Source organism: Salmo salar, chromosome 13 (assembly GCF_965601325.2).
Source record: "Salmo salar chromosome 13, fSalSal1, whole genome shotgun sequence".
Lineage (NCBI taxonomy): Eukaryota > Metazoa > Chordata > Actinopteri > Salmoniformes > Salmonidae > Salmo > Salmo salar.
The window spans coordinates 33213471-33225930 of NC_138303.1; the positions used below are offsets into that span (position 1 = coordinate 33213471).

General features: G+C 43.7%; 1 protein-coding gene across 2 annotated transcripts in view; it reads right to left on the minus strand.

The window, feature by feature from the left end:
• nphp4 (nephronophthisis 4) overlaps positions 1-12460 on the minus strand; it is a 209845-nt gene that overhangs the window by 152426 nt on the left and 44959 nt on the right. For both annotated transcript variants that reach the window (XM_082959999.1, XM_014135427.3), the window contains exon 6: positions 6018-6167. In XM_082959999.1, coding sequence (XP_082816125.1) covers positions 6018-6167 — 150 coding nt within the window. The remainder of the gene's footprint in view (positions 1-6017; positions 6168-12460) is intronic.

The window sequence follows — 12460 nt, forward strand, 5'->3', positions numbered from 1 at the left end:
GAGGAATGTGGGTCAAGGGGGAGGGATCCTGAGAGGAGTGGTTTGAGTAGTAGATGTGTACCAGTACAGAGGGGTAGGCCAAGATTATATGTTTCAGTGAGATTGGAATTTTGCATTTATAGTAATGGTTATCAACTTTTCTGCAAGGATGGAACGTAAGTCACAGAAAATAGAGGTTGTGGTGGCAGCTGCAGAGAGGTATTTGGGTGTGCAAGACTTGACATCAGAAAAGTTACAAGGTGTGTTAAGTAGTGGTGTCCCATCCTTTCAGGCTGTTGGCCTGAAGTAGGACTAAATAGATTTAAATAGTGGAGTAGGGTGAGTGTAGTAGATGGTAGGGTATGTTTTTTGAACAAAACAATTAAGCAAATTATAAGGGAGTTATACTGCAGTCTAGTAGGTGGCAGTAATGCAACATTTATTGGATGCAAACCGTTGTTTAACCTCATCAAAGAAGGGATTGGGAAGGAACGTTGAGGGATTTCCACATGGAGTGGAGAAACATCAACAATTAGGGCATTAACAGCTAGCTGTAGGTAGCTAGCATGGCAACCTCATATAGTTAGCTAATATTATCGTTTGTTGCCATTTTTGTTAACTACACTGTTTCCAAAAGATAATCATGCTAGCTAGGCTATGGCTGGTTCTGGATTTGTCATAAGCATTTGGGGAAAACTTTGCAAGATGGAAAACAGTATATTTCACTTCGCCATCTGTTGTGATCTCCAAGGTTTTGGTATTTTCCATAAATTGCGGCCTCAAATCCGACATAGAAATAATGAAGATGAAGCTCAGGTGATATGGATAATAGGGATGTAACAATTCACTGATACGCATCGGTCCCAGGTTCAAAAAGACATGAGTGCATCGGTCCATTGGAGTCCAACCCGATCCAAATTAAGCATGCGTTGGTCAGAAAACCAATTCTAACATTATGAGTCACGAATTCACTAATGATTTTACACTCATATTGTTCTATTCTGAAAATACCGCTCATCTGTTGTGACTGAATTGATGCGTCCTCTCCTTCAGTTCAGTAGCCCTGCCTTTCCAACTTGTATGCATGTAACTGCCTATGACTGTTAGATAACAGTGCGCACAGTGCGGGAGACAGCTGGTCGCGCCAACGAGAGGTAGGCCTATCCCTGTTCTAATAGGCTATTCGCAACACTTCTGCGCAACACTTTCAACATTCAGATGCTTTTAAAATGGCTTTTGTAATGTCAAATCCTAGGCTTTATTAGTTGAGTGACAACCAATGGAATTTGCTTGGTCATTGTTACCAAATGCGCTGTAGAAAATTGTGTTTTACGGTAGTTGTCTAGCCTACCGGAGGGGACGCAACTCACATCCAACTGCTGATTGAAAACCCCAATCATTCCGATTTTATTTAGATTGCTCAGGTTCACCATAATAAATAGTTTTGCTTTAAACTGTCAGTGTATTTGGTCATTTTTACATGAACTGTGTAATTTCATAAAGGACAGAAATATTTCTTGCGAGCAGTGCATGGTCGCATTAATTGGTCTGAGCAGGAGAAGCGCTCCATGAAATTCCAAATGGTCTAAACCATTAGCTTTTGAGACTAGATTACAAATCCAAAACTGCATTACATTAATTGTCTAAATGCCATGCTACTTTCTAAAGACAAATATTGACATAGTGCTAGCTAAAAACATTTATCTGCAAAAATGACAAGTGGGTGATGGTGATTTCAGATAAAAATTGCCCCCACCCATGATAGTGGGTGGTAGATGCTCTGTCTGCCCTTTTGGTTCAGCTCAGGTGCGCACACGTGCACAAACATGGCCATCCCATCAGCAGCATATATTCATTTAAAATCGGATCGAATCATATCACATCAATTCGTTCCCTTAAACTGAATCAGCACCGAATCGTTTCAAACTAAAACATACCGTTCCTGTATCTGAATCCATGTATCTAGATGCGTATCGAATCATTCGTGAAAGGAGAGATGCACATCCCTAATGGATAACTATTGAAAGGTTTAGAGACATGCGTGGTTCTACATTGTAATAGACACGGTGCAACCTTTGGTAGTTAGGCTGTTGGCAGGCCTCGGCTACAGTACAGCAAAGTCAAATCCACCCATGCTCATGGTTCTCACAGGGGAAGTGAAATGATAGGCTGCAATGACTTTGCTCATGATGCACGCCGCAAATGACATGTAACAACACCGAGAGCATCGGGCACGAAACACCAATACAAATGTAACAGCTAAACAAAATAGATAAACAAGTTCCTTGAATTTTCTTTTGCTGGTGCCTTTTCATTATAGGACGGACACTTCTGGTTTCAAGCGGCACCAATCAAAGTAGTGCAGCGTCAAAACCACATATCTTGAGGTGATATTAGTTTGCACCCTTTATTTTAATTTGCTCCATGGCTCAGGCGGCCAATTCGACCCAAGGCTGTTTGTCTCAGCTCAGTTGCGGAGAGGAAGAACTCTGCAGCGGTTTCTGAAAAATAAACAATGCCATGCTGGTGAGTGGTAACATTCAAATAAAATCCAGCCCCGAAACCAAACGTTGTCTCATAAGGAAACACACGTCATTGACACAGATATCCATGAATATCCCACTTCGGATTTCCCACTTCAAACTCAAATATATACTTTGACAAAAAAAGTGACTTATTGACTTAAATCATTGTGCGACATAAATTGTAAAGCTCCAGGCATTGTCTTTCAGTAAAAAAAGGAATTCCTGCTGGTACTTTAAACCTCCTATGCTCCTTTGAGACCCCTCTTTCAAAATCACTGAGATCTCATGGTAACCAACATAATGGACAACTGAGCATTTGTATACATGACCCAAAGTATGATGGGATGTTAATTGCTTAATTAACTCAGAAACCACACCTGTGTGGAAGCACCTGCTTTCGATATATAACTCAAGTGTTTCCTTTATTTTGGCAGTTAACTGTAGCTACATGGAATCAAGTGTAACAGTGACTCTCCATTTTAATCATGTTTAATGAAGTTCCTGTTAGCCAGAGCTGACTTTATGTACAATTAAGTCTGTCAGTCCTAATACTCATGTTCACAAAATGGATGTTTGGGGTTTATTTGAAACTTGTTTGTTCTCGGTTTGAAGGACTCCAATGCTAGGATATCTGCACTGTTGAACTGGTACACAAACAGTACATCTCATTGATAAGACAGAGCATGCCCTATGTGCAAAGTATACAGTCGTGGCCAAAAGTTTAGAGAATGACACAATATTAATTTTCAAAGTTTGCTGCTTCAGTGTCTTTAGATATTTTTGTCAGATGTTACTATGGAATACTGAGGTATAATTACAAGCATTTCATAAGTGTCAAAGGCTTTTATTGACAGTTACATGAAGTTGATGCAAAGAGTCAATATTTGCAGTGTTAACCCTTCTTTTTCAAGACCTCTGCAATCCGCCCTGGCATGCTGTCAATTAACTTCTGGGCAACATCCTGACTGATGGCAGCCCATTCTTGCATAATCAATGCTTGGAGTTTGTCAGAATTTGTGGGTTTTTGTTTGTCCACCCGCCTCTTGAGGATTGACCACAAATTCTCAATGGGATTAAGGTCTGGGGAGTTTCCTGGCCATAGACCCAAAATATCTATGTTTTGTTCCCAGAGCCACTTAGTTATCACTTTTGCCTTATGGCAAGGTGCTCCATCATGCTGGAAAAGGCATTGTTCGTCACCAAACTGTTCCTGGATGGTTGGGAGAAGTTGCTCTCGGAGGATGTGTTGGTACCATTCTTTATTCATGGCTGTGTTTTTAGGCAAAATTGTGAGTGAGCCCACTCCCTTGGCTGAGAAGCAACCCCACACATGAATGGTCTCAGGATGCTTTACTGTTGGCATGACACAGGACTTATAGTAGCGGTCACCTTGTCTTCTCCGGACAAGCTTTTTTCAGGATGCCCCAAACAATCCGAAAGGGGATTCATCAGAGAAAATGACTTTACCCCAGTTCTCAGCAGTCCAATCCCTGTACCTTTTGCAGAATATCAGTCTGTCCCTGATGTTTTTCCTGAAGAGAAGTGGCTTCTTTGCTTCCCTTCTTGACACCAGGCCATCCTCCAAAAGTCTTCGCCTCACTGTGCGTGCAGATGCACTCACATCTGCCTGCTGCCATTCCTGAGCAAGCTCTGTACTGGTGGTGCCCCGATCCCGCAGCTGAATCAACTTTAGGAGATGGTCCTGGCGCTTGCTGGACTTTCTTGGGCGCCCTGAAGCCTAGTTCACAACAATTGAACCGCTCTCCTTGAAGTTCTTGATGATCTGATAAATGGTTGATTTAGGTGCAATCTTACTGGCAGCAATATCCTTGCCTGTGAAGCCCTTTTTGTGCAAAGCAATGATGACAGCACGTGTTTCCTTGCAGGTAACCATGGTTGACAGAGGAAAAACAATGATTCCAAGCAGCACCCTCCTTTTGAAGCTTCCAGTCTGTTATTCAAACTCAATCAGCATGACAGAGTGATCTCCAGCCTTGTCCTCGTCAACACTCACACCTGTGTTAATAACAAGAGAATTACTGACATGATGTCGTCTGGTCCTTTTGTGGCAGGGCTGAAATGCAGTGGAAATGTTTTTTGGGGGGATTCAGTTCATTTGCATGGCAAAGAGGGACTTGCAATTCATCTGATCACTCTTCATAACATTCTGGAGTATATGCAAATTGCCATCATACAAACTGAGGCAGCAGACTTTGTAAAAATTTATATTTGTGTCATTCTCAAAACTTTTGGCCACGACTGTAGTGTAGACCCACAGCTTCATTCTTTGTAATGCGTTTCTAAAGAGTTTACTTTGCCACGGGTAGCTGCATACGCACCACAGCTACATCACTTGCACATCGATTGAACTAAGCCAACAGTGTCGGTCCTGAACTATTTATGAGATTGGCCTGAGTACCAGTGCCTAAGATCCCACAACTCAGGTTCTGTCTGGAATGTGGATCCATATTGGGTGTAAAACACACAACAACAAAAAAAGTATGAGGGACAATGGATAAGCTGTGATTGTCAGTGAAGCTGCTTGCCGCCGTGTACTACAGCAATCACCTCTTTCAAACACCTCAGATACCAAATCTCGGGTGATTATACTCATCTCCAGTACAAAGCGGCAGCAAATGTGAATGAACTAAATGCAGGTCCAACATCCAGACAGTGGCAGCTTACTGTAGGTCGGTATGCTTATAGACCCAGAACAGGAAAGGGAGGATTAAGCTACCCAAAACCTTCCACGGACTCATCTTATAATAAACCCCCACACTGTCAAACAGCATTACTGTACATCCTTGTATAAACTTGTTTTTTTTGCAACATTTCAACTTTGGAGGATGATTAAAAAAAAAGTGTGTTGAGAGAGATAGCCTCCTTGAGAAATTCTGTGAAGACAACTACCTACGTCACAAAAGATGAAATGAGAACGCTGTCGCGAAATCCTTCCTCTGTCGAACATAGTGGGCCGAATGGAGAACGCATTTCAAATCATTCCATTTTGAGTGTGTGACTTTCGATTAACGCCCAAATGAGAGCAGCTGATTGTCTATTAAATGTTTACATTCCCAGCGCCTCTGATTAGTTTTTTTCAATTTGGAGACGGTACTAAGTGGTTGAAGGATTACCTCCAGATTGCACTATGGGATTTTTTTCAAATGGCTTTACTGAGGTGTTTTTCAGTCAAATATTGATATAAATTCAGCAGACGATTACATTACAAAAGCCTTTCAAATTAGTTTGAACTAAGGTAAGCAAATGCATTACTGGATTAACAAAGGAGGTGGCGGTAGTTTTATTTTGGTTAATCAGTTTTTATTTCTGTTTTCCGGTTTGATGTTTTGTTAGTTGGTGTGCGGAAATCCTCAAAATATATTGGCCCGCCAAGTTACAACATCACATATATTGAGACGTGACATAGCTTGACAATGGGCCGCCTACTGCAAATAACAACAATGTTAACTGTATGAGGGAAACACTGGCCTGCGGTTTCCACTGTAGTCTTACCTGTAGGGGAGGGCGTAACCCCAGGGATGTTCTCATCTCCAGACACCAGCATGTTCTGGGGGAAGAGGTGCATGGCAGGGGCTAGAGCAGGGTGAGGCTTCAAGCTGCACACCAAATGAGCACCATCGATGGGCGTCAACAGCTTGTTCTCTACACAGACAGAAAAAACACAACATAACACACAGCACATTGTTTTAATCAATATTCCTTTTATCGCAAGAACTTTCATATTACTGGCAATGTCACCAGAGGACTTAATGTTCCGCCACTCTGTAGATGAATATATGATTCCAATCAGCTTTATAGGGGACATGGAGTATTGCCTGTCACGCGCTCCTCACAAACAACTGTCACTCGTCCTGCCGGTGTTAAATAGGCTGCTGTTCCATTTCTAAATATTCTATTTGGCTGCCGAGACCCAGGTCCACGCTCCATTACGTAGCAGGGCTGTTCGCAAGCGAACCTGGGCATGTGGTTTACGAAATGACAGCGTGGAAAAGCATTCCCTCGTCCCCGAAGAGGATATGAAAGAGGAGTGCGGGCGGCTACTTAGGAAATGGCTCTGTGATGTGAGGGACGGGTTGACACATCGATCCTTCAAACAGTCATCCAATGAAAAACCCGGCCCCATGATGCTTTTCATCAACACACAGTCGACGGTGTTGAGCAACAACCTGAGAAAGGCTGCACAGTGAATTTCATGGGTTGTGTGTGTTCAGAAGTACATCCCAGGATCTCTGCCGTGGAATGCGTGGTGATCGCTCACTCTGACAGCTCTGATAATTACATCTTCAAAGGAGACAGTGATGATCATTAATCGAAGCTCTATTCGCTCCCAGTGACCGCCTCTTTATCAGGTTGACAGTGATGATGTATTTGGGAAGCGCCTCCCAATAGGACATTTGGAAAGGTTGATAGGGTTAACTGATGACGGGTTGGTTTATATTCAATTCAATAATCAATGTAAACATTGGGGGGGGGGGGGGGGGGGGGGGGGGGCAGGTGGGAGTGACAGTGTGTTACACCTCCATGGCATCATACATCTCCCCTGAGTGGTACACTACATCACCAAAAGTATGTGGACACCCCTTCAAATTAGTGGATTCGGCTATTTCAGTACACACCCATTGCTGACAGGTGTATAAAATCAAGCACACAGCCATGCAATCTCCATAGACAAACATTGGCAGTAGAATGGCCTTACTGAAGAGCTCAATCAACATGGCACCGTCATAGGATGCCACCTTTCCAACAAGTCAGTTCGGCAAATTTCTGCCCTGCTAGAGCTGCCCTGGTCAACTGTAAGTGCTGTTATTGTGAATTGGAAAACGTCTAGGAGCAACAGCGTCCGTCCTTGGATGCAAGACTCACTACCGAGTTCCAAACTGCCTCTGGAAGCAACGTTGGCACAATAACTATTCGTCAGGAGCTTCATGAAATGGGTTTCATTGGCCGATCAGCCGCACACAAGCCTAAGATCACCATGCCCAATGCCAAGTGTCGGCTGGAGTGGTGTATAGCTTGCCGACTCTGGAGCAGTGGAAACACGTTCTCTGGAGTGATGAATCATGCTTCACCATCTGTCAGTCTGACAAACAAATCTGGGTTTGGCGGATGCCAGGAGAATGCTACCTGCCCCAATGCATAATGCCAACTGTAAAGTTTGGTGGAGGAGGAATAATGGCCTGGAGTTGTTTTTCATGGTTCGGGCTAGGCCCCTTAGTTCTGGTGAAGGGAAATCTTAACGCTAAAGCATACAATGAAATTCTAGACAATTCTGTGCATCTAACTTTGTGGCAAAAGTTTAGGGAAGGCCCTTTCCTGTTTCAGCATGATAATGCCCCCGTGCACAAAGCGAGGTCCATACAGAAATGGTTTGTCGAGATGGGTGTGGAAGAACTTGACTGGCCTGCACAGAGCCCTGACCTCAAGCCCATTGAACACCTTTGGGATGAATTGGAATGCCAACTGCGAGCCAGGCCTAATCGTCCAACATCAGTGCCCGACCTCACTAATGATCGTGGCTGAATGGAAGCAAGTCCCCGCAGCAATGTTCCAACATCTAGTGGAAAGCCTTCCCAGAAGAGAGGAAGCTGGTATAGCAGCAAAGGGGGGGGACCAACTCCATATTAATGCAAATGATATTGGAATAAAATGTTCAACGAGCACTTTTGGTCATGTAGTTTGTTTGATTAGGGCTCATTCAAACCTGGTATACAGTTGTTTCCTGTGTGACACCATTGTTGTGCAAATGTGCAAGTACGCTACTTTGGGTTAATTTCACATCCATCAATTCCATCTTTACAATATGAAACTGTACTGGATGGATGTTAATTTAAAATGCTCTCACTGTGCAGTCATATTATAATTTTGTCTTTTCCAATCCCAGCAACAGGGCCCAGGGGTCCAACCATAGCTCCAAATGGAGGTTGGTACAATGTTGTAGGAGGGTAGAAGCCTTGGAGGATTAATTTCCAATATATGTCCACAATCCAATATATCTATATCAGCAGCAGGCAGCTTTAAGCCATTCCTATAGGCCTCAGAACCTTCAAAGCCAATGATAGGGATTTCAGAGTTAAAGCGGTGAAAAAAGAGGAGGAGTATATCCCTGTTTCCCCGAACCGTCTCACCCCAACCTTTAACTTCCTCTGACAGGCGGCTGCTCGCAAATTCACTTCATCAGGGGAAAACTGCTTAACTCAAAATGGTGCACTCAAATGTGATAAAAAAGTGAACAGAACACTCAAACATGGTTTGAGGACGTCATTGAAGCCACAGCTACACTTGCTGCGCGGCAATTTCAGCGTACGGCAGTGCTTTCATGGAAAACTGGCTCTTGCTGTAGTGGTAAAAAAAAAAGATATGGAGGCGTAAAAATGAAACATTCAAAGCATCTAGCTAGCTGAACACAGATGGGCGCACAGGTGTCGAGATCTCGGTAACTTTTTCATCATTTATTTCATATTATTCATAATGCATCAAGCTTGCCTCTCTGACGCAGCACATGGATTAGGGACTCCAGAAATTCTTCAAGCAGACATCTTGGTACCTTAGTGTCAGGCGAGCAAACTTGGCAGGAGATGAAGCGGAGGTAAAAATGGAAAGGTAGATCAGCAGCATCAGAGGGCTGGTGGATTTCCAAGGGTGACGGGGAAGAAACCGCGTAATAATCAAGATGAATACCAGATGGACTCCATGTGAAAAGAGGGGCTTTATGGGCAAAGTCAGACACTGTTGCATTGATTCAGGCTATTCAAAATGAGAAACAAAATAGCAGATTCCGGTAGAGTAGCAATGATGGCTCAACCGAATCCTTTCAGTACAGTGGTCATTAATTAAAACAACATATATTTTACATTTCAGCCCTACTTTCAACCCTGCATCGATTGCGTTTCCGCAATGATGACAAGATAAAACCCAAGACACCTTCCAATCCGTGGCAGCAGTGGATTTCAATACGGTAATGTGAACACAATGTCGTCTCACTGCACCAAGCACTGTGCCATCTGGTTACCCCCCATTTCCACAGTGGGTCCCAGAGCAGCCCACCCCCCCTCTTCTCCCCCTCTGCCTCCCTTCCATCTCATACTCCGCTTCCCTCCCGGTCAGTCTGGGATTGGGGCTTCGGTAAGCCAAAAAGTCACACCGTCTCCTCCATGATCCCTCTACCCTCCAAGGTCAGTCAAGGAGAAGAGCTTCAGTGGGCCCCAGAGCGACCCCATATCTTCCTTCCCCACCCCCTTTCTCTTGTTTCCCCAGGTGGCACCGGCAGAGGGGCTTAGGTGGCGGCTGGCCGGGGCTGGGCAGGAGAACACAGACTGAGGGGGCTGGCAAGCAGAGGCTCCCTGTCCCCCCTCCTCCTGGCATTGAATAATCCCTACCCCAGGCACTCTACCTGGCATGCTGGGCACACACACGTGCAACGTGGTCATGTACGCAGACGCATACACACAGGGCTGATTTGACAGGCTGACTGGAGGGGCCCCATGTGAAGAGCCCCACAGGCATGAAATGTAATGCACGAGCGCTATCCATGCCTGTGACATTCAGGCCCTACCCTACCCAGGTCCGATTGCTTTTGACAAATTTAAGACCCGACCCGAAAATCTAAAATAACTTCCTTCGTTAGTATCCATTAGCTACTCATCTCGGTCTGTCCTCCCCTTCCCTGCACTGCATGTGCTCTGCTGCTGTGTGAGTATCCATAGCAACAGCCCCGCCTTGGCCTGCTCAATGACGAGAGACAAGGTAACTGTTTAACTAGCTACTTTCCGTCACTCTAAACTCCGGAAAATGATTATTTTCTGTGAAATCATTTCTCCTGACGACTCTGACAATGTTGTGGTATTATATTTGATGAGGTTGAAGCACTTCTGACACCATGTTATGACCTTAGTCAGATATCACTGTAGGCTACTGCTCAGCAGAGCACGAGCAAATGGCTCAGATTCAAAATGTTAGTGATCAATTTAGTGATAACCAAGCCCTGCCCGTACCCTAGTAATTGATGAAAAAAAACTGTCCCTAACCCGATGTAAAGTGTCGGGGCCCGTCGGCCTCAGACCGGGTAGCAGAGCTCTACCCAGGTGTAGACTGTGCACTCCAGACCCGTCTTCCTGTATGCATGTCTGTCTGTCTCTATCGGGGTGAGCAGATGATTAGGCAGGAGTGGAGGCTAGATTGAGGAGTACACACTAGAGGAGTACACACTAGAGGAGAAGTGAGAGGTATACTGGAGGGCATTGGACTCAAAATCCTGGCTCAGTTGGAAGAAAATACCACATATTATACCACAAGTAACTAATGTTGAAGCAATTCCTTTTGAACTCTCTTCATTTCACAGCACGTCCTCATCGAGGTAAACAACACTTTTCTTCAAGTGTGAAGAAGAAAATATGCTCTCTTCCAACGAATAGCAGATGAAGCTCTTCCTCAAGAGAACAGGACAATACACGATTGCTGGCCTTCGGCTCCAGAAATAAGGCTCCATTGTGAAAATTAATAGGGTTTCCTTTGTTTGGTCTTGTTATCCAAAGCAGCAAGGTAAACAGCTGTCCTCCTCCTGCCATGTGTGTGAGGAAGAGAGATGCCTGAACATGAAAGCACGCATCGTCAACACGGCCTGAGTGAAAACAAAAAAGGCATCCTACCCCCCAACAGACACTATTTTAATAATTAAATGTACACAAAAGTCCATTTGAGAGAAAGATGCCTTTCCAATATTTATGTGACAAGATAGCAAACACTGCTTCTTGGGATTACAGATGTAGGATCTTAATTTGATCACCCTGTTGCAGGAGAACCTTCCTGCAATACAGGATATTTAAAACTTAAATACACTAAGGTTTAAAAAAAGCTTCTGAAGATTTCAATTTTCAGACTAGATTTTCCCCAAAAAATGTAGCAACCCCTAAAGAAATGTTTCATTTTAATACACATAATAATTCACATTTCCTGCTGCTGCAGGATTACTTTCCTGCTGTAGCAAACTGACTCAAAATAAGATTCTACATCTGTATATTGTTATTCATACATGAGCACAGGGGTTCCCAAACATTTTTGGACCACGGCCCCATTTAGAGATTTAAAAAATGATGCGACAACCACCATGTAAAAAAAGTTATGTAATCAATACAATGTTTCCTTTTTTCATTGAGGCTATGAGTATTACAAATCAGTCTGACCGTACTTTTGACAGCATTTCAATCTGAAGGAAGTATGGTTTGAAGTGACAAATGCATCAGAAAGGCATTGGGAAGTTCAGAAGATCATCACGCAATCATTTTGTATGATCTTCTGTATAATCAAATCAAATGTATTTATAAAGCCCTTTTCTATATCAACAGATGTCACAAAGTGCTTATACAGAAACCCAGCCTCGAACCCCAAACAGCAAGCAATGCAGATGTAGAAGCACGGTGGCTAGGAAAAACTCCCTAGAAAGGCAGGAACCTAAGAAGAACCCTAGAGAGGAACTAGGATCTGAGGAGTGGCCAGTCCTCTTCTGGCTGTGCCGGGTGGAGATTATAAGAGTACATGGCCGTTAAGGCCAGATTGTTCTTCAAGATGTCCAAACATTTATACCTGACCAACAGGGTCAAATAATAATCACAGTGGTTTTAGAGGGTGCAATAGGTATAGGAATGACTAATTCCCCCCAGTCTGATTTCGTGCCTATTCTTGTCCACTCTGTTCTAATGAGTTCTGTGCAGCTTACGGCATTGTAGAGGGAAACAGACACATGCGTGTTCCTGAGAGTCTTATCCTTCAGTGATGGGGTCATACTATTTTGTAGCTTAAACCGTTCAAAAGATAGAACCACTTTTGTAGTAAGAAAACAGAAATTGCTCTGTTTATTACAACCACATCTAGTGGCTACCGAGGTTATATGAACCAAGCGTAAAAAAACATTTTTTACAGTTTCTCTTGTGACCCCCTTT